The 21589-nt window shown below is 39.0% G+C and overlaps 1 protein-coding gene across 1 annotated transcript; it reads left to right on the forward strand.

Moving 5' to 3' along the window:
* The first annotated feature begins 7004 nt into the window (after positions 1-7004).
* Positions 7005-16045, forward strand: MRPS36 (mitochondrial ribosomal protein S36). The gene is made up of 4 exons (XM_040262653.1): positions 7005-7127; positions 13155-13218; positions 14164-14351; positions 15062-16045. Exons 1-4 carry the CDS (start codon positions 7086-7088, stop codon positions 15077-15079), a joined length of 312 nt encoding a protein of 103 aa, XP_040118587.1. The 5' UTR covers positions 7005-7085; the 3' UTR covers positions 15080-16045.
* The last annotated feature ends 5544 nt before the right edge of the window (positions 16046-21589 follow it).

Here is a 21589-nt window from a genome sequence, read left to right on the forward strand (position 1 = left end):
CAGAGGTTAAAGCGTCTGCCTGCAGTGCAGGAGACCTGGGTTCGATCCCTGGGTCGGGAAGATTTCCCTGGAGAAGGAAATGGCAACCCACTGCAGTATTCTTGCCTGGAGAATCCCATGGACGGAGGAGCCTGGAGAGCTACAGTCCACGGGGGTCGCAAAGAGTTGGACATGACTGAGCAACTTCACTTTCACTTTCTTAGTAACTTTGAAGTGTGTAATGTAGTATTGTTAACTAGAATCACAGTGTTGTACATTAGATCTCCAAAAGTTATTCATCTTCTAACTGCAAGTTTGTATCCTTTGACCACCTTTTCTCAGTTCTCACCCCTCCATCCACATTTTTAAACCCAAATAAAACACCTCAATCATGAAAAAAGAAAAATAAAAACATACTCTGATTATAGAAAAATTGTGACTTTATTTTGTATTTTTAGGTTTATTATGTATTGCTTTTATTTAAAAAGTAAATGTTATTCTATCTTATTAAAAAAATAGAACTTGAAACCTTTTATAGTATCCAATTTCATTTTTTGAAAACTCTTGATTTGAGCTCTTTATTAATTTGGAGCTGTTGATAATTTTTATAGACACTGTAGTCTTTTCAACATTATTTTAAGAAAGACTTTAAGTTTGGAAAGATGCACTGCAATGGACAACAGTATTAGAAATCTGTTCTTTAGATCAGTAACAAAAATGATATTTGCCTAAATTTGAATTCTGAAAGCTTTTCTTTGGAATATTTATAGTTTGGCTTCATTTGTTTTGATAAATCATAATTTATGTGTAGCTTTTTATTCTACATGTAGTTACTCTTTTTTCCACAGTGTATTTTTGGAAATTGTCAATGTGAATTATAAAACAAGTTATATTTTTCTCATAGAAAACCTTTCTGGAAAATACTTTCCTGATCCAAAGCTATAGCATTAAATGTTATCATAGATGCACACTTTATTAGTGAATCCCAACTCAAAGGATTATCACCATCCTCAGAAAAACTTCCTGCATTTTCCTAAGATTTTATTGTCCTGTTGTGTCCTCCCTCTTAAATCCCAGCTCTGAGAAAGAAATTGTATTAGTTATCTTTCTTGGAAATCGTGCTGAATAACAACCTCAAATCTCAGTGGCTTATAAGAAATACATTCTCTGTTGGATCCATGGTTTGGCTGATTATCCTAGGACCCAGGCTGAGGGAGCAGCCACTGTCTGAAACACATGCTCATGGCTTATGAGGCCAAGTCAAGTTACGCAAGCACTTCTGATTTCTACTTAGAGCAAGTGTACATTATATCCACCCAGGTTCCACTGACCAAGCTCAACACTGGGGCAGGAAAGTATACACTTCTCTCACAGCAGGAAGTGCTGAGTTTCAGAGTAGGGGAAAGCAAATGGATATTTGCTGAAAAGAATAGTCTACCACAGCCTGCTACCTTGGTCTTAAATATTAATTTCCCTTCTGCATGTAAAAGATGCGCCTTTCCCCAAAGACGGTAAGCTAACAATGTCACCCAGGCATACCAGTTTCCAAGAGTCTCCAGTTATGTTCAGATGGACTCTTCCTGATCTAGAGACCCTATGACCTGAAAAGACAAATGGTGTTGCTTCACACAGTCAGCAAATAGTGGTAACTGGGGCAATTCTGAAATACTGGTTGGCAAATGAAAGGAAGTGCCCCTTCTAAGGGGACAGGGAACACCTTTGGATTTGGCTCTTGTTCTGCTGTCAGGAAGCAGTTCTTTATCTGTGGTCCTTCACTCTGCCCTTTGGGAGGTTCTCCCTGTCCATTACTAACTGACCATATCTGAAGGGGGCATCAGAGATTATGCCCATCTGAACAGCTTTCTCAACTGGGGACCGAAATATTTTACATCTCAGTCTTAAAATCCAGGCTAGTGGTGTCTTTCCTAACATACTTTTTCTCAAAAATGTGGGAGTGATGGTTGTTTTGGTTGGCTATTTCCTCATATCAAACTGATTTACCAGCTGCCGGAATTTGTAAATAAAGTTTTATTGGAACAAAGCCACACCCACAGGTTTACATATTATCTATGGCTGCCTTTCTTCTACAATAGCATACGTTGGTCCCCTGCTTATGATGGTTCAACTTAGGATTTTTCAACTGTATGATGGTGTAAAACTATATGCATTCGGTAGAGACCATACTTCAAATTTTGATCTTTTCCTGGGCTAACACTCTCTCATGATCTATAGTAATACTGGGCAGCAGCAGCAAGCCACATCTGTCAGCCACACAGTTACAGAGGCTAATACCAATATACTTAGAACTATTCTATTTTTCACTAAGTTACATGACATATGCAGTACTTTATTATATTATAAAACAGGCTGTGTTAGATGATTTTGCCTAACTGTTGGTTAACGTAAATGTTCTGAGCACATTTAAGATTAGGTATATTTAATGCATTTTGACTTAGGATATTTTCAACTTTATTGGGATGTAACCCCCTCATAAGATCTGTAGCTGAACTGAACTGAGTAGCTGCAACAGATTATATCCTCCTTCCCCCCAACCACCCCCTACAAGTTCTTAACAATCATTGTCAAAGGAAGCGATTGCCCTGGAGAAAGGTCTCTTCTGACTTGTCCGATTGCTTCCTAGTAGTTTACATAGCTTGTTTCACCTCTGTTTCCCGGGAAACCAGAAGTTAGATCTAAGTGCTTTATTAAATGTAGTTTCAGATTTTTTTTTAAATCAAAAAAATACACAAGTTGTTCTGGGCACTTTGTATTGCATCACATCAGGAAGCTGTCATGTATACTGAGTTTTGCCTCACAGATGTACAGCCAATGTCAGGAACAAGGTACATGGGACAAGAACGGAGTCAAAGGCTAGTTAAGATAAGGATATTAAGAAGAAACAATAGATGAGGTAAAACTGGGTGCTGTGCTCCCCAGGTCCGTGAAAACAGCCAAAAAATAGCATTCAGGGTATAGACTGTTGACTAAAGAAAGATGTACAGTGTAACAGCTGAGAGTTGAGTCTTACTGAGCACTAATAGCCTCTCAGATTGCTCTGAAGAGGTAGGGAGGAAGAGGCCAGTATATATGAGATTTTGGCTACAAAGTATGTGCAATCCAGCATATATCTTAGTAGCAGTTTACTTTTAGTTAAGCAGAATAGATACACCAGTTAATGATATTTTAGTGCTTCTCTAACTATTGGAGGATGCAAGAATCCAGATTCATAAAACATTTCCTAAAGTATAAGGGCCGTTTTTGTTTGCCTGTTCTCCCAAAGCACTGAGTGCTCCTGTTCTTTGTCCTGAGTTCTTACACAGTGTCCTAGAGGTTAGCAATCAATGACTTGATCTTTGTAGAACTGGAGGAGAGACAACATTCATTGTTTTATTAATACAAGACAAAAATCATGGGACCTGGACCTCCCTGGTGGCATAGTGTGTAAGAATCCGCCTGCCAACGCAGGGGACAGTGGTTCCATCCCTGACAGGAGAAGATTCTACATGCCTCAGAGCAACTGACCTGTGCACCGCAACTACTGAGGCCTTCATGCTCTAGAGCCCATGAGCCACAACTAACTACCAAAGCCCAAGTGCCCAGAGCCCGCCAGTCGCAACTACTGAAACCTATGCCCCTGGAGCCTGTGCCCCGCAGCAAGAGAAACCACCACACAGAAGCCCGTGCACCAGAGCTAGAGAGCAGCCCTCCACTCGCCACAACCAGAGAAAGGTAGAGCTCACGCAGCAAGGAAGACCCAATGCAGCCAAAAATAAATAAAGCAGTGTATACATGTCAAAAAAAAAAAAAAAAAAAAAGGAATGGAATGAGTAATCAAATGGTATGATGACAGGAGGGTGATTAAAATTGAGCAGGAAAATAAAATAGAATTTGGGAATTGAGGCAGTTTGCTGTCTCAGGTTCAGCTCCTTTCATCATTTCCATCCTAGAAAGAACTAATCAAGAAGGGGCCTGGATGAGAATTCTGTGGAGTATGAATGCCAACACTTATTTAAGAAATCCACAAGTAGAGAAAAGTCAGAGCATTTTCCTGGTAGTCCTCCCCAAACAAAATTCATACCAACAGGACCAGTAATTTATCCTGCATTTGACATTTTCTAATCTCATCATCAGGTATTCTGGGGAAACTTCTTGGAATTCTTTGTCCATTTTCTTCATTTCTTTCTTAAATATAATCATAAAGGAAAATGAAAAATATTAGTAGAAAAGTAGCCAAAAAGTCTACCTGTGTCTCTCGAATGACTTCAGAATGAGAATCTAGAATTGTAGATTTTCACATAGAAAGTTGCTGTTTCTCTAAATGTAAACGAAGTGTCTGTGTACTAGAAATCTAAGCTGCTGTTGCTTTTGAGCTTTCTTCCCTTACTGAAGATATGGGCGGCAGACTCTTTGGGACCTCATGGACTGTGGCCTGCCAGGCTCCTCTGACCAAGTGGTTCTCCAGGCAAGAATACTGGAGTGGGTTGCCGTTTGTCACTGACAAATAAAATGCAAAATATTTAAAGTTTACAATGTGATGACTTGATGTATGTGTACATCAAAGGATTCCCACAATCTAGTTAACACATCCAGCACCTCAAATATTTACCTTTCCTTTCCTTAGTAAATTTCCTTTCCTTGGTTGAAAATTTACTGGGTTTTTGTCAAAACCCAGGGGCTTTGGGTGCCCTGCTTCACGCATTGAACTTGGACTGGTCACCTATTTTATGCCTGGTTATATGCATGTTTCAGTGCTATTCTCAAATCATCCCACCCTCTCCTCCCATTGAATCTAAAAGTCTGTTCTTTACATCTATGTCTCCTTTGCTGCCCTGCATGTAGGGTCATCGGTATTATCTTTCTAAATTTCATATATATGCATTAATATACAGTATTTGACTTTCTCTTCCTGACTTACTCCACTCTGTATAGTAGACTCCAGGTTAGTCACCATTTTTGAACTTCAAGAACACATTAGTTGTTCTGGTTACAGCAATGGTGACTTTAAAAAAAATTTTAATATCCTTTATTTTTTTAAAGCAGTTTTAGGTTCACAGCAAAATGGAGCAGAAAGTTCAGAGAGTTCCCATATACCTACTGCTCAGACACATGCACAACCTCCCCCACTGTCACCATCCACTAACTGAACCTTAACATTAACGTGTCGTTATCATCCAAAGGTTGCATATTCTATGAATTTTGATAAATATAATGACATGTACCCACCATTATATTGATACTATCATACAGAATAGTTTCACTGTCCTAAAAATTCCCTGTGCTCTGCCTATTTGTCCCTCCCTCCCCCCAACCGTTGACCACGTTATTTTTATTGTTTTCATAGTTTGCCTTTTCCAGAATGTCATATAATTGGAGTCATTCAGTATGTACTTTTTTTTTTGAGTACCATCTTTTACTCCCACTGTTGATGAAAATTCAACGAACTACTGAATAGTTAAGGGGTGTGGGGGTTTGGGGAAGGAATTTTATATAAACCAAAGTGAAGACTATAATCCAGGAAGCAGATTCTCAGAAAGCACAGTCATGTACATTTTTGAGACAAAGGACTGTGTATCTAAATGACAAACTGATACTTCACATAAAGTCCACAAAGCATACTTAGTTCAGGTAAGCAGGTACAAATTGAGCGACCAGTCACTGTGACCCCTTACAGAACTGGAAAAGAACCTTATTGTTTGAGGAACTTACATTGCCAGCCTCAGAAGAAAGAAAGAAAAGGATCTTTATGGTTGAGCAGGTGCTTCCATCTTTGAGGAGCTGTGGTTAATGTGTAATGGAGCTGCACACTGCATCTTAGGGAGGGAGGAGGCCCAAACGGACCCACAGAGAGAATTTTGTTTAATTTTTCTTGTCCTGCCTTAAACTAAAATTTAAATGATATACATCAGTGCCTCTTTCCCCACAGCCTCCCCAGATCATATTGTCCAAACTATGGCTGTTGGCCAATTTGATGGATTAAAAATAGTGTTTCAGTGTAGTTTACATTTTTCTTAGAATAAGAGAGGTTGAATGTCTTTTAATATTTTTAAGGGAAATTTGTTTTTCTTTTTTAGTTTGCCAGTTCATGTGGTTTGCCCACCTAAACACTTTTTCAGTCTGATTTTAGACTATGCTATGTGCTGCTAAAACAAGCTTTGAAAGCATAAAAAAAAAAAAAAAAAAAAGGATTCCTGGTCTCCTCCAGAAATTCTGAATCAGAAGGGCCCATATTTAGGTTAAATAACTCTCCTAGATTTAGAAAACATTGACTTAGATCATCAAAACAAATTTGTTGCTCTAAATATTTACAATAATGTAATGTGTTACATTACCTACAAAATAGCTGCAACATATTGTACTGTGTATTAATTTTTTAACATTGTAAACACTAATATTTACCATAGAATTTAACATTAATACAACTTGGGGGAATGATGGATGGCTCATGTTTCAAAAAAAAAAACTAGAACTTCTGAGTTTTCTCGAACTCGAAGCAGGCAGCAGTTTAATATCAGGAGTAATGGTAGAGAAAGGAATCAGAAAACCAAATCAAGTAATGTTAATAAGCAACGGGAATGAACACATTGTAAAACAACTATACTTCAGTAAAAAAAAATTAAACAAATTTCTAAAAAGCAACGGAATATGAAACCCATAGAACCTATAGAGTCAGAATTGGCCACCACTCTGAGTTTGCTTCTTACTCCCAAATTTTAACAAGATTGTTCATTTTAGAACAAAAGAATTTATATTATTTATTTGGTTTCATATTACATTTTGGACTACGCTGAAATTAAAAACTGACTATCCGGAGAAGAAATGGTCCTAGGTCACTCATAGTCTGATGAACAAAATAAATCCAACATCACAAATCTTTACCTGCAAAACGAAAACAACGGGAAACACGTGGGTCAGCTCCCCAGCGGGAAGAGAGGCGGGGCGGTGTCAGGCACCAGGGGGTGGGGCTAGCTCCACAGTGGAGGAGGGTCCTGCCCCGGCGCCCGCTCCTCCTCCGTGACGCCACAGGCAGGGCCCGCCCTGAGCCGCGCGGGACGCCTGTTAAAACTGCGGCTCGCCAGCGCCCCGGAAGCTGCCCCTTCTCGGGGGTCATGATGGGCAGCAAGATGGCGTCTGCCAGCAGGGTCGTTCAGGTAAGGAGACTCGGTCGCCTTTCCGCTCCGTAGGCTATATGGAAGGTGCTGACTGTAGCACCGCGCTGGGGAGGAAAGGCGGTGGTGGAGGCGGTGCCGTGACCGCGGCCCTGCCTAGGGCCAGCAGCTACTTCCCCGGGTGTATGTGAGAATTGGACCTTGCGCTTGTTGGGACGGGCAGTGAAGCCTGGGACGGAGCTGACGATTCGAGCCAGGCCGAGGGAGTGCATCTCCGCAGGTAGGCACTTAGCTGTTGCAAAGTCCCTGGACTGCCCTCCACCGAGACCTCCTTAGCCTCTTAGCAGGCTGCAGGCTTGGCTGCCTTGGCAATATGCTGGCCAATCAGCGACCGGTATTTTCTAGGTTGTCGCGAATCAGCCAATCGGAAGGAAGGCGGTAGAGGAGTGAAAGGAAGCGAACCTTCGCTCTGACCCAGTGTCCCTTCAAGGTCTTGGGAATGGCCAGAGAACTGCGAGCTGCGTCCTCGCCGGATACTCTCCTCCACCAACCAGCGTCTGGTTATAGGCCTGATAGGGGAGAATGGAAAAAATATATATTTAAGTTTTTCTGTAATGTTTTTTCCCTGAATTTAGATTGGCGCTAGAGGGACTTTATCAATCCACTCATCAGTTACTAACTCCTGACAGCTTTTGTTTTTGCTTCTCCAACTGTGGTCTTTAGCTTACGTAGGAAAATTAAACTTGGGCTATAAAGGGCTACAATCTCCACTTTGTGGTTGTTTTACTCAAGTTTTTTTCCAACTCAAATTGCGTTATTGTACAGTTAACTTTTAACTGATATGAGAAGTGCATTTCCCTTTTCACAAGTACATCTCTTGAAAGACTTTTTTTTTTTAGTTATTTCGCTCTGCAGTATAGTCTTAGATCCCAGTCTTTGCTCCCATTGCAATGAATGATCCACACTTATTCATTCAGTGCGTAGTTATTAAGCTTTAATTAAAGATTTTATGAGGACAAGAGAACACTCGACAAAGGACTGGTATCCTTAATAGATAATTATATATATCAATAATATATAGCCTAGTTTTTAAAAAATGGGTAAAAAAAAACCTTGATATTGCACAAAGCAAGATATTTGAATGAGCACTAAGCCAGTGAAAAGATGTTCAACATCATTACTTGCTAGGTAAATGCAAATTAAAACCAGGAAACCACCAAAATTATTAAGACTGACACTGCCACGTGGTGATGAGAACACGAAGCATCCGAAACTCTCATACATTGCTGGTGGGAATCTAAAAAAGTATAGCCGCTTTGGAAAAGTTTGGTGGGCCTTTACTACTAGTTAGACATACCTACCCTATGTCCCAGCAGTCTTCTCATAGGTTTATACCCCAGAGAAATGAGTGCATATACCTATTTAAAAAACAAGATAAAAATGTTCATAGTTGCTTTATTCATGATAACACCTAAACCAGAAAATATCCAAATACCCATTAGCAATAAAAAGTGTGGGAGACTTGTTAAAGTGGAACAGCACACAGCAATAATAAAGAACTATTAATACATGCAACAAAAAAGATGCTGTGAGATACAGAATAAGGAATGGCCTGTCTACTTCTACCTGGTGGCTCAGAGGTTAAAGCGTCTGCCTCCAATGCGGGAGACCCGGGTTTGATCCCTGGGTCGGGAAGATCCCCTGGAGAAGGAAATGGTAACGCACTCCAGTATTCTTGCCTGGAGAATCCCATGGACGGAGAAGCCTGGTAGGCTATAGTCCACAGGGTCGCAAAGAATTGAACACGACTGAGTGACCTCACTTTCACTTTGTCTGCTTCTAACAGAGCTGCGAAGACTTATATTCACATTCATAATACAAAGCAGTATGTGCTGATAACATGTTAACGTTAGCAAAATGTGTTGGGTACTTCTGTGCCAGGCCTGTACTCAGTGCTGGGACCACAGTGCCAACAGGATAATACATGGTGCTTTCACAGAGCTTAGAACTTGTTGATCGGTATCTTAAAGAGAGAGTAGTATTTCAGCAGACTGGCACAAACTGATAGGAATTCACAAAGCATGGTGTCCCCATTAAGTAGAGGAATTTGGCTGGATGCAGAGTATTTAAAAATAATTTTAGAAGAGTAAGTTATAAATGCCTCCTGAATGCCAAGCAATGTATATTTGATATGTTTGGGATGATGCAGGAGTAGGGAAGAGGTAATCATGTTGGAAATCATTTAACTGTATAAGACACAGGGGAAGAAGGTAGGTAGTTGGGTTAATTCAGGGTTTGAGATTTACAGCAAGGCAGTTGAAAGTGCTAAGAGGTTGCTCAGTGGACTGTGGGTCTAGGCTAGATGAAAAAGGAAGTCAAGTCAAGATGGAACCACTTGACTGGGAGAAAAGGGAGAGATCAAGGAAATGAAGGGCTGGCTGAAATTGATAGTGGGAAATAACAAAGAAGAGAGTTAAAAGGCTGTAGTTGAGTTTGGATTTTAGGTTAAGATTTTAGGGATGGTACAGCTCTGAACTCAGTAAAGAATTAAGAATAAAAGAAAAGAACCTTTCAGGAATAGACACTAAACTAGAAAGAACACAAAGGTCAATGGGCAACTTAGATGTTTTCCTAAAGTAAATAGTAGAGGAAAGGAGAAAAGGGATTTTAAAAATGCAGATAACGATTGAGGCCTGCGCAGGTCCCAACCTGTCCGTGGTTTGGAGTTGCTATCTGCCTCATAAAGTAAGTAGAGGGTTGTTCTTCTGAGAAGGCAAGAGTTGTCTTCTCCTCTGAAAAAGCCTCTAACAAAGTCGACTTTGGCATCTTCCAAGAATCGTAGGACAGGGATTGAGGCAGCATGAGGCTGGGTTTTCAGTTGAGGTGGAAAGAGAAGATAGTAGTTCTAACCAGAAGGTCCAGAGTGGAGTGTCATTTCCTCCAGAACGCATCACTTTTAACTTAGCCTGGGCTTCATGAATTGTAGAAGTGGATTCCTTCATAAAATAAGTTTCCCCAAAAAATCAAAGATAATGAAAAAAGATTAAAGGGATTCAGAGAATGTTACAGAAGTAGATAAAGACAAGATGATGCAACTTTTGTATAATAAGTCTCTGAAAAAGTGAAAGTAGAGTTGACCAAGTCTCAATACCTATAATTTAATAGAACTTTCCTGATACAAAAAGAGACTTAAAGTTATACCTTGTAGTTGAGAGATTTGACCTAGTTTGTTGACTAACAGGTATATTCTAGTAAAATCATTGACTTTTAAAGAAAAGAATTATTTGGTGATCCAAGCAACAAGACCAACCACTTACTAAGTTATCAGTTTTCAACAATAATACTTCTTAAAGGAAAACGTGGATAGCATATTTAAGGTAGTTAAGGAAAGAAAATATAAACCTAAGCTTTATCTAGCTGCACTGACCTTCAAGTATAAAGGCCACAAACTCTTCTAAACCTTTAATAACTCAGGGAATACTGTTCCCCAAAGCTCTTCCTACTAGCTCTCCCAGGGAATGAGCATCAGACAACTAAGGAATACTTGGTTGTACTTGTAGCTGTTTTAACACAGGAGCTGGATATAATCACTGAGTGTATTTAACTGTAGAATTAAGGCTAGATAATGCAGAGAAGGGAGAAAGACTTGTTGGTAGTATTTGCTCTGACAGTATATATCTAGTAAGACTTTTTAAATGGAGGAATAAGAGGAAGAGTATACAGAAAGTAGAATAAACTTGTAATTGCCTCTAGTTATTAACTGGTAGTAAAAGATGGGGAGGGGTGGCAGAGAAGAGATTACCGTCAATTACCTTCATTCTTTCTAGTGATAGTGAACCAATAGATAGTATCTCAGAAACAGGCAATTGAGAGTATTATATAAAGGTAACAGCATAACATAAACATTATACAAAAGTACAGGTCTTTTCTAAATACCAAAAAACCAACAACCAGCCAACCAGCCCCACAAATGAAAGCAAAGGAAAAGATCATAGGACAAAGGATGTTCAATAATGATATGACAGAAAATATACCAAATTTATGAGTTATAAATGTAAGTGGTCTCACTCCCCTTTTAAAAGTGTTCTCAGGTTGGCCAGCAAATGAATAGTCAATGTTATATGTTATGTAAGAGGCACAGCTGAAACTACGAGACTTAGAAAGGTACAAATAAAAGGATAGCCAACTGACCTGTAAGGGCATATTACTGTGCTTTGAAGTGTACAAAAACTATGTTGAAATGGGCTCTTTCTCTCTGGTATATGTACGTATGTTTAAGTGTGTGTATAGATACTCATCTGCCTGTACAGTTAACCCTGAGTGACACATAGTCTGTTCACTCGTTTGTCTGATGTTTGCTGAACATGTACTGGGTCCTGGGTACTGCTGCAGAAGTTCTTCGTTTTCCGTCTCTGCCCTTCCAGGAACTTTGCTGTCCTGTAGTCATTGGCTCATTTAGGTGTCCTCTACACAGTATTCTTAAGATGTTCAGGTTGCTCTGGAAACATAGGAGTCCTTTTTAAATGGGATTTAGGGATGGGGAATCTTCTCAAGAGAAGAGTGACAGTCGGGCTGTTTTACAAGATAGTCAGGCAAAAGCAGAGACACGGACGTAGGGTGGAACCAGGGAGAGGTTTCCTGGCAGAGCACATGAGCTCTCAGTTGAATGAGGGTGGAAATGGTATGATGAATTAGGGAAATAAAAAGTACTTCAGAGTACCTGGAGTGAATGGTACCATGGTGGAGAATGAGACTGGAGAGGAAGGGAGAGGCCAGATCATGATGGACCTGTAGGTGCCAAATGCCAGTTTGAAGTTTATCCTGAAAAAACATCAGCCTGGACGATGGATAGAACACTCTTTCAAGAAGCTTGGCTATGAAAAGAAACAGTTACTAGACACAGTGAGAAGTTATTTTTAGGGTTCTGTTTATTAAGTCTTAACATTTTATATATATTCAGATGATTTCATACTGAAAGTTCTGCTTAAGTTCCTCTATAGCATTATCTGGAATTTTAGGGATAAAAAATTAATACTCTTCAAATAGCTTATTAAAAAGTTATCTAAATACATGTATTTCTATGGGTATAGGAAAAAGAATAAAGTCAAGAGTTATCAGATGTTTAAATATATTTCATGTGTGTTTTGAGCTTATAGATAATGTTTTTTTCCTTTGTGCTTTTCTGTGTTTTTACCAGTTTTTTGTACACAGAACATGTGTTACTTTTGTTGTCAGAAAAAGTGTTTTTGGTTACCTGATTTTCGGTATGCTTTTTATCCTATTCTAAACTGCTAAGTATTAAAACATAGTACAGAAACAATAGTCAGTACAAGTCAAGGAAACTTCCAGTTCTTACCAGTCAGCAGGATGATTTGGAAGTCACGCAACGTAAAATCCATGTCACCTTATAGGGTTGTTTTGAGGTCAGTTGGCAGTGCAGTACAATGTTTTGTGATGTATAAAGTACAAATTTATTATGAATATCAAATAAGATAAACAGTAGTTCATAGACTAGCTATCCTTGCTGGGGAAGAGTAAAATTATGTATTCCTTTGTGGCTGTACTGGTTCTTCGTTGCAGCACAGTCTTTCTCTAGTTGCGGCAAGCGGGGGCTGCTCTTCCTTGAGGTGCGTGGGCTTCTCATTGGAGCGGCTTCTCTGGTTGTGGACCACAGGCTCTAGGCATGTGGGCTTCAGTCGCTGCAGCATGTGGGCTCGGTCGTTGCAGCTGATGGGCTCTAGAGCACAGGCTTTGTACAGCTCCTGTACAAAGCGCCAGCTTCTGGCGCTTAGGCTTAGTTGTTCTGCGTCATGTGGAAATTGCCTGGACCAGAGAGTGAACTGTGTCCCCTGCATTGGCAGGTGGATACTCAATCCATTGTGCCACCAGGGAAATACAAGAATAAAATTTTAAAGTAATTTTTTAATAGAAAATTTAAAGTTGCTGTCAAGTACTAAGTTATTTTAACAAAGGTATCTGCTTGTGGGATTCAATAGATTCTTTCTTACGTAGTTAATGAGGTTATCTTAGTACTTCATTTCTTTCTCATGCATTACATTTTTCTTTTAGGTAGTCAAGCCACATACTCCATTAATAAGGTTCCCTGACAGAAGAGACAATCCTAAACCAAATGGTAAGCTGCAGTTTATTTAGACTAAAAAAATATGTACAATCAGATCCATACATGAATATTTTATTATAGACTATTTTTCATTTTAAAATCAGGTTAACAATTGTAGCTTAGGTCACAGTGGTATGTTAGGTTGTGTTAACTAACTTGTTACTTACTTTTAAAAAGTAGTAACTTAACAGTAGGTATTTCTGAATTTTTGGTGATACTGAGTTTATATATGGGAATTTTTGTTCTACCTTTTCTCTGTCCTTCAGAAGAATCTCCCATGTTTATATCTGCAGACATTATGATGAATAACCACCATTCCAATCTCTTTCTCCCAGCTAACCTTCTCTTTCTCATTCACTGATATATCTGTTCATTCAATCAGTAAATGTTTCTTGGATTGCCTTAGAACTTAGTAGTCATTACCCATTAAAAGTAATTGAAGATTCTGAACAAGTTCTGTTTTTCTTTTACTCGTCTGTCACTGTCTTTAGTATACGATACTCAAACTTTAATTCAGCGAGAATTTTAACAAATTTTATATGGATATTTTTAACTTATTGTAACTCTTGAAGAATTTACAGGTGACAGACAAGTCTGGAGAAAACAAATCTCATCTCCATTTTCCACCTTTTTCATTCTCCATTGTACCTGTAATCTCTACCATAGGGCAAAACTTAAGTAATGTCAGTTATCCACATGGATTGAACTCCACTACCTAAAAATTTCATTATTTTATGAACTTACTCAATTTAGTAGTTCACTCACTTAAAACTACCTCATTTGCTTTAAACTTATGAAACTATATAGCTACCCAACCAAGTTACTCTATAATACTTACCTCTTGGAATTGTAATACTTAATCATTTTAAGAATAACTTGATTATTCAATAATAACTCAAAATAGTATTTTAAGACCCTGAACAATCCCTCTAAGTTGGCTTTTTATTTTAATTTCAGTATCAGAAGTTCTACGATCAGCAGGACTACCATCTCATACTTCTTCAATTTCACAGCATTCTAAGGGAAGTAAATCACCAGACTGGCTCATGCATCAGGGTCCACCAGACACTGCAGAGATGATAAAAACTTTACCTCAGAAATACAGAAGGAAACTTGTGTCTCAAGAAGAAATTGAATTTATCCAAGTACGTTGTTGCTCTTTATCCTAATACTGTGGAAGACACCTTAACATTATTAGCTTTGGAGTTTCAGATGCTGATTTACATGTTCTTCCAATTGTCTTGTCAAGGTGTGTCCATACCTAAGACAGGGATAGTCAAGTAGGCCAGGACTATGAGAAATAAATGATGTTTGAGCCCTTGGTAAATGTGCTTGAAAGGATATATGTGTACAAGTATATAGTATGATAAATAGCAAAATACATATACCCCATGAAAAAAAGTTCTTTATGGTCCTCATTAATTTTTAAAAAATATTTAGTTTATTTTAAATTCTTTATTTGACTGCATCTGTTTGATTTTTGTTGTTATTGTTTTACTTGTAGGCATTCTGGATCTTTGATCATTGAGGCATGTGAGCTCTTTAGTTCCAGCATGCAGACTCTTAAGTTGTGGCGTGTGGGATCTAGTTCCTGACCAGGGTCCTCGTTAATTTTTTTATAGCGTAAAGGACCAAGAAATTTGAGGACCATTGACCTTGATCAACCTTGAGTCCCTTTCAGATCTGAAATTCTTTATAATATTGATATGAGAGCCCAAAAGCAATGAAAAATCCGAAATTGGTTTTAAGACCTAAAGATCATTGCTTTAAAATGTCTCAGATTTGTATAGTTGCCATGAAATTTTTCTTTGTAAATGAAACACCTAATCTTATTGCTTTATTTCTTCCTTTTCAGCGTGGAGGTCCAGAATAATCACTGATAACGTGGCTCCTATTTGTCATCAGATAAAGAAGAGTCTTTCTAAAAAAGGACTTCCAGAATGACAAATGAAAAACTGTATATTAAACAACTTTAATAAATATTCTGTAAAAAGAAAAAAAGATGAAGTATAGAAAATTTAGATGGACACTTATATCTCCTAATTTATGTATCTTGGTCAGCTTCTCTATAAGCTTACCTGATTGTTTATATACTTTATACCTTAATTAAAGTATACATTTAAAGATGTTAGCCTATTAATTTACTCTTGATTATCAAGCATAACAGTGTTGAACTATTGAAAGCATACAATGTCTAGTGAACTGTCAAAGGTTTCCAGTAATTTCACTTTTCTTTCAGTTTCTTTTTAAACATAGAATATATTTGGCAGAATTGCAGCTTTCTAGAAGTAATTTTCCTGAACTTGAGTGAGGATCCATGAAATAATAACTCCATTATTTGTTCTTACTTCTCAGTGTTTTGCATTCACAAAGTTACTGGAGTATTACTGGCTTATTAATAAGCATATCTACTCTAAATGATAAAAATATACCCATGGTAAAACAGGTGACTTTATGGTATTAAGACGAGGGAGTTAACACATAATATTATATGTAACCTGTATTCAGAAAAGAAATGCCAGAGTATAAAATGGAAAATGAGATAAAAATGAATATAGCATAGGAATAACATTTGACCAGAAATTGTAATTTATGTTTTCAGAGGGGTTAAGAAAGTCTTGTTCTTTGGTTTATCTCTTTCTTTTGATTGTGATCATGTATACAAATCCTGATAATCATAAACTTTATCAAACTTAATTGTCTGAAAGTCTCATAAAACCAACCTATTTACCTTAAGTCAATTAATAGACTTTTGATAGGGTCTTCCTGTGCCAAGGGTATGTATAATTGTGAAAGTAAAGCCTCACAAAGTGAAATAAATTCTCTTCCATACCTTTAATGACTTGTAGAATATGCTTTAAAGAAGTCATCCCTAATAGTAAGGGTAATTCATGAGTAATAGAGTAGAATTGTTGAGGACATTTTTGTGTTTGCCCAGTTACATATGGATTAATCTTTATACTTGTTTTTTCTACTGTTTCAGAGTTGATCTGCTTTGTGTGTAAATTCTGTATTGGCCTATTATAAATGTTGCCCAAGTCAAATGTGAGATAGGAATTTGATGCTAGCAATAAGCTACTCTGGTAATGCCTGAGAAACACATGACTCAGGATTTCTTTTTTATTATTTAAAAAATGTATTTGGAAAAATTTCTTAAAAACCAGTACTATTCTCTTTTTTCTCCTTAGCTTTTTTATTTCAGTAAAAAGAAGCTCATGGCAGGTTTTTTCTTCTTTCAGAAACAGAGTAAGTTCAGGAGATTAAGAGTGGCTTAAATAATACTGTGGGCCAGCTGTTAGAAACCCCAGTACTGGAACTGAGGACCACATTTACTACAGCTGCTACCATGAAAGTTCCAATGAAAAAATATATCACTTTTATATAATTTATGACTAAAGGCATGACAAAAGATATTAGTGGGGACCGCTGTCATAGGGTGAGCTCCCAAGGAGGATAGTGTCATAGAAAGAATTTGGGTTTAGCTTTAATAGCTTGTGTATTCATTTAGGAGTTAAACACTTAAGTATCTGTAACCGTTAGTGAATTGCTAAGTTTGTCCAACTTGCGGTTTTTTCTCCAGTACTATACAGTTTGACAGGCAGGATCAAATTAGTGTATTGACTGTTGCTGTTGCTGTTCAGTCCCTTAGTTATGTCCTACTCTGTGACCTCATGAAACACAGCACGCCAGGCTCCTCTGTCCTCCACCATCTCCCACAGTTTGCTCAAGTTCATGTGCATTGAGTTGGTGATGCTAACACCTTCTGCTACCCCTTTCTCCTTTTGCCTTCAATCTCTCCCAGTCTTTCTTCAATCACAGTCTTTTCCAATGAGTTGGTGCGTCACATAAGGTGGCCAAAGTATTGGCGCTTCAGCTTCAGCAGCAGTCCTTCCAATGGATATTCAGGGTTGATTTTCTTTTAGACTGACTTGTTTGATCTCCTTGCTGTCTAAGGAACACTCAGGTCTTCTAGAGCATCACAATTCAAAAGCATCAATTCTTCAGTGCTTATCCTTATTTATGGTCCAACTCACATCCATATGTGACTACTGGAAAAACCACAGCTTTGACTATAACACACCTTTGTTGGCAAAGTGATGTCTCTGCTTTTTAATACTCTGTCTAGGTGTGTCATAACTTTTCTTCCAACAAAGTATGTTTTAATTTCATGGCTGTAGTCACCGTTCCCAGTGATTTGGGAGCCCAAGAAAATAAAATCTGTCACTGCTTCTACTTTCCCCCTTTTATTTGCCATGAAGTGACGGGACCAGATGCTATGATCTTTGTTTTTTAAATGTTGAGTTTTAAGCCAGCTTTTTCACTCCCACCTTCATCAAGAGGTTCTTTAGTTCCTCTTCACTTTCTGCCGTTAGAGTGGTGTCATCTGTATATCTGAGGTTGTTGATATTTCTCCCAGCAATCTTGATTCCAGCTTGTGAGTCATCCAGCCCAGCGTTTCTCATGATGTCCTCTGCATATAAGTTAAATAAGCAGGGTGACAATATACAGCCTTGACGTACTCCTTTTCATATTTGGAACCAGTCTGTTATTCCATGTCCAACAGTTCTAACTGTTGCTTCCTGACCCATATATAGACTTTCTCAAGAGACAGGGAAGGTGGTCTGGTACTCTCTTCTCTTTTTAAGAATTTTCCACTGTTTGTTGTGATCCACACAGTCAAAGGCTTCAGTGTACTTAATGTAGCAGAAATAGATGTTTTTCTAGAACTCCCTTGCTTTCTCTGTGATTCAACAAATGTTGGCAATTTGATCTCTGGTTCCTCTGCCTCTTCGAAACTGAGCTTGTACGTCTGGAAGTGCTTGGTTCATGTATTGTCTATTACTCTGTAACAAAGCACCCCAAAACTTAGTGGCTAAAAACAATATTCACTTCACAGCTCATGGTTTCTCTGGGTCAGGAATTCCGGAACAGCTTGCCTGGGCAATTCTGCTCAGTGTTTCTCTTAAGGTTGCAGTCAATGCCACCTGGGGCTGGACCATCTAGCTCCAACAAGATAGCTAACTCACTTTGCTGGCAGGTTGATGCTGGCTGTTGATAGGAGGCCGCAATTCTCTACCTAGGCCTCTCCACAGGTCTGCCCAGATGAATTCACAACATGATGGCTGACATCTCCAGAGGAGGTGATCTAAGTTAACAAGCAGAAACAGCAATCCCTCTGATCTACACCCATTATACAAATTCATTTCTGGTATACTCTGTTACAGAAAAGAGTCTGTTTCATTAAGGAAACTACCCAAGTGCATTCATACCAGAAGGCAAGAATCATTAGGACCGTCTTGGAAGCTGGTTTCCACTGGTGTGTAAAAGTGCCTTGTTAACTGTAAAATACTATACACATGCTTAATGGTATTTTATATTTATATAATGACCCAATGGGCCCAGAATATCACTTAAACATTGCCTTTGTTACCCTATTTAAAAAGTTTCAATATAGGAATTCACTTGTCTATGGTATAGTGGACTTATCAATTCATATGCCATAGCACACTTGGGAACCTCAAGCCTCAAATTTAGTTCACTATTTAGCTTGTTTCTACAGGTGAGAATAGATTACTGTTACAGTGATGTCTTTTAGAAGGAACTGTGACCTAAGTCACATACCATATATCACTAGCTATGACTTGCCACAATTAAGAGAGTGATAGAAATGGTGTGTTTTCTGTGATGTAGGAGAATTTTGCTTAATGAATATATCAGCGCTCAATAAAGACCCAAGTAGTGACAAAGAGCTGGAAGGTGACCAATAACAGTTATTGCTAACATAAACTGAGCACTGTTGGACAGTATCCTAAGGGTTTTTGAAGTGTGCAGTCATTTAAGCCTTGTGGCAGCCCAGTGAGTAGGTCCTATTACACAGGAGGAGACTAGCAACAGAAAGGTTAAATGATGTACCTAAATCATAAATCTAGTAAATGAATATTTGTGGGTCCACTATTCATATGCAGGTAGTCTAGATCCAGAGCAAGGACTCAACTTTTACACTATATTACCTTGAGTAAGTTATCAGCTTTTGTATTCTGCTGCCTTCTATATAACTCTGAAAATCAGGATTCTCAACGCTCAGAAACATTAAATCAGTTCAGTCGATCAGTCGAGTCCGACTCTGCGACCTTATGGACGCAGGCTTCCCTGTCCATCACCAACTCCGGAGCCAGCTCAAACTCATGTCCATCAAATCAATGATGCCATCCAATCATTTCATCCTCTGTCATCCCCTTCTCCTCCTGCCTTCAGTCTTTCCCTGCATCAGTGTCTTTTCCAATGAGTCAGGTCTTCGCGTCAGGTGGCCAAGGTTTTGGAGTTTCAGCTTCAGCATCAGTCCTTCCAATGAATATCCAGGACTGATTTCCTTTAAGATTGACTGTTTTGATCTCTGTGCCGTCCAAGGAACTCTCAAGAGTCTTCCCTAAAACCACAGTTCAAAAGCATCAATTCTTCAGTGCTCAGCTTTCTTTATGGTCCAACTCTCACATCCATACATGACTTCTGGAAGAATCACAGCTTTGACTAGACGGACCTTTGTTGGTAAAGTAATGTCTCTGCTTTTTAATATGCTGTCTACGTAGGTCATAGCTTTTCTTTCAAGGAGCAAGCATCTTTTAATTTCATGGCTGCAGTCACCATCTTCAGTGATTTTGGAGCCCAAGAAAATAGTCTGTCACTGTTTCCATTGTTTCACCATCTATTCACCATGAGGTGATGGGACCGGATGCCATCATCTTTGTTTTTTTGAATGCTGAGTTTTAAGCCAGCTTTTTCACTTTCCTCTTTTACTTGCATCAAGAGGCTCTTTAGTTCTTCGCTTCTGGCCATAAGGGTGTTGTCATCTGCATATCCGAGGTTGTTGATATTTCTCCTGGCGATCTTGATTCCAGCTTGTGCTTCATCCAGCCCAGTGTTTCTCATGATGTACTCTGCATATAAGTTAAATAAGCAGGGTGACAATATACAGCCTTGACGTACTCCTTTCCCAGTTTGGAACCAGTCCGTTTTTTCATGTCCATTTCTAACTGTTGCTTTGTGACCTGGACACAGATTTCTCAGGAGGCAGGTAAAGTGGTCTGATATTTCCATCTCTCTAAGAATGTTAAATTCTTAAAACATTAAATGCTCCAGCTCAAAACCTTAGAATTATCCTTTTCTTTTCTATAACCCATATTAAATGTCAGCAAATCTATTCTCTAGAAGCTAAACTGGTACTCTGAATACAACTATCTGGATCACTGCAAAAATTAACTGGCCTTCTTGCTTCTCCTTGCCCCTCTAAGTTTATAATGTAATCTCTCACAACAAAGGGAGACTTTTAAAACATTAAGTCAGATATCATTTATCTGCTCAAAACTTTGCAGTGGCTTTTCAGTAATATCTTTCTGGTAACACCCTATTTAAAATCACAAACCCTACTATCTATTCCCTTTCCCTGCTTTACTATCTCAGTAGCACTGGTCACTATGTATTATAGCGTATTTTAATTGTTTTGTTAGCTCCTCCCATTGGAAGGCAGGGATCTTTGTTTTTAGCTTGCCGATTTCTTAGAGTCTGCAACAGAGCCCAGCATACAGTAAGCACTCAATATATATTCGTTAAATATATGAATTAATGTGTTTGTTGATTTGTATGAAAAGCGAATAAAGTTGGGTACTGATTACAGTTAACCATTGAGCACTATGCCTAAAACTTCTTGCAAGTATCATTTAATCCTCGCCTACGATGAAATCTATTAGTTCCTTCCACGTTACAGGGTGAAAAACTGATGGTCAGAGTCTGTTCCACAGCACGAAACTGTTGAGCTTACTAGGAATTTATTTGCCTGACTGTGCTTCTTCATAAAGGACTAAGAATGCCTCTTGACCAGACCTTAAGAACTAGCACTCGCTTCAGTTCAGTTCAGTCACTCAGTCTTGTCTGACTCTGTGACCACATGGACTGCAGCACGCCAGGCTTCCCTGTCCACTAGCAACTCCGGGAGGCTGCTCAAACTCATATCCATCCAGTCGGTGATACCATCCAACTCCGCTTAAGTAACTTGAAATTGTCGGCTTAGGCGTCCATGGTGACAGGACAGCCTTGAGCAAAAACCAGAGATCAGAGACAAGGCCAAGCCTTCCAGACCCATACACACCTATTAAATTCTGAACTCAGAGCGCTGATCGGTCCTCAGTAGTGAAGAAAACACCTGTTAAAACGGTAACAGGGCGACACACTAGCTACCTGCAAGAGCACCACGCCTCCGGCACTATCTGCGGTCACGTGAGCAGACGCGGCCCGGTTCGGGAAGCCCGGGAGTCCCGCCTCGCCTCGCTCAGTTTCCGTAGGGAGGGCTCTGGCCGGACCTACCCCACAGCATCCCCGCCCACCCCGG

Source organism: Oryx dammah, unplaced genomic scaffold (genome assembly GCF_014754425.2).
Source record: "Oryx dammah isolate SB20612 unplaced genomic scaffold, SCBI_Odam_1.1 HiC_scaffold_20, whole genome shotgun sequence".
NCBI lineage: Eukaryota > Metazoa > Chordata > Mammalia > Artiodactyla > Bovidae > Oryx > Oryx dammah.

Coding starts and splice junctions, on each gene's coding strand:
- MRPS36 (XM_040262653.1), top strand. CDS start 7,086: ATGATGGGCAGCAAGATGGCGTCTGCCAGCAGGGTCGTTCAG. Junction 7,128..13,154: donor CTGCCAGCAGGGTCGTTCAG/GTAAGGAGACTC, acceptor TTTTTCTTTTAG/GTAGTCAAGCCACATACTCC. Junction 13,219..14,163: donor AGACAATCCTAAACCAAATG/GTAAGCTGCAGT, acceptor TTTTAATTTCAG/TATCAGAAGTTCTACGATCA.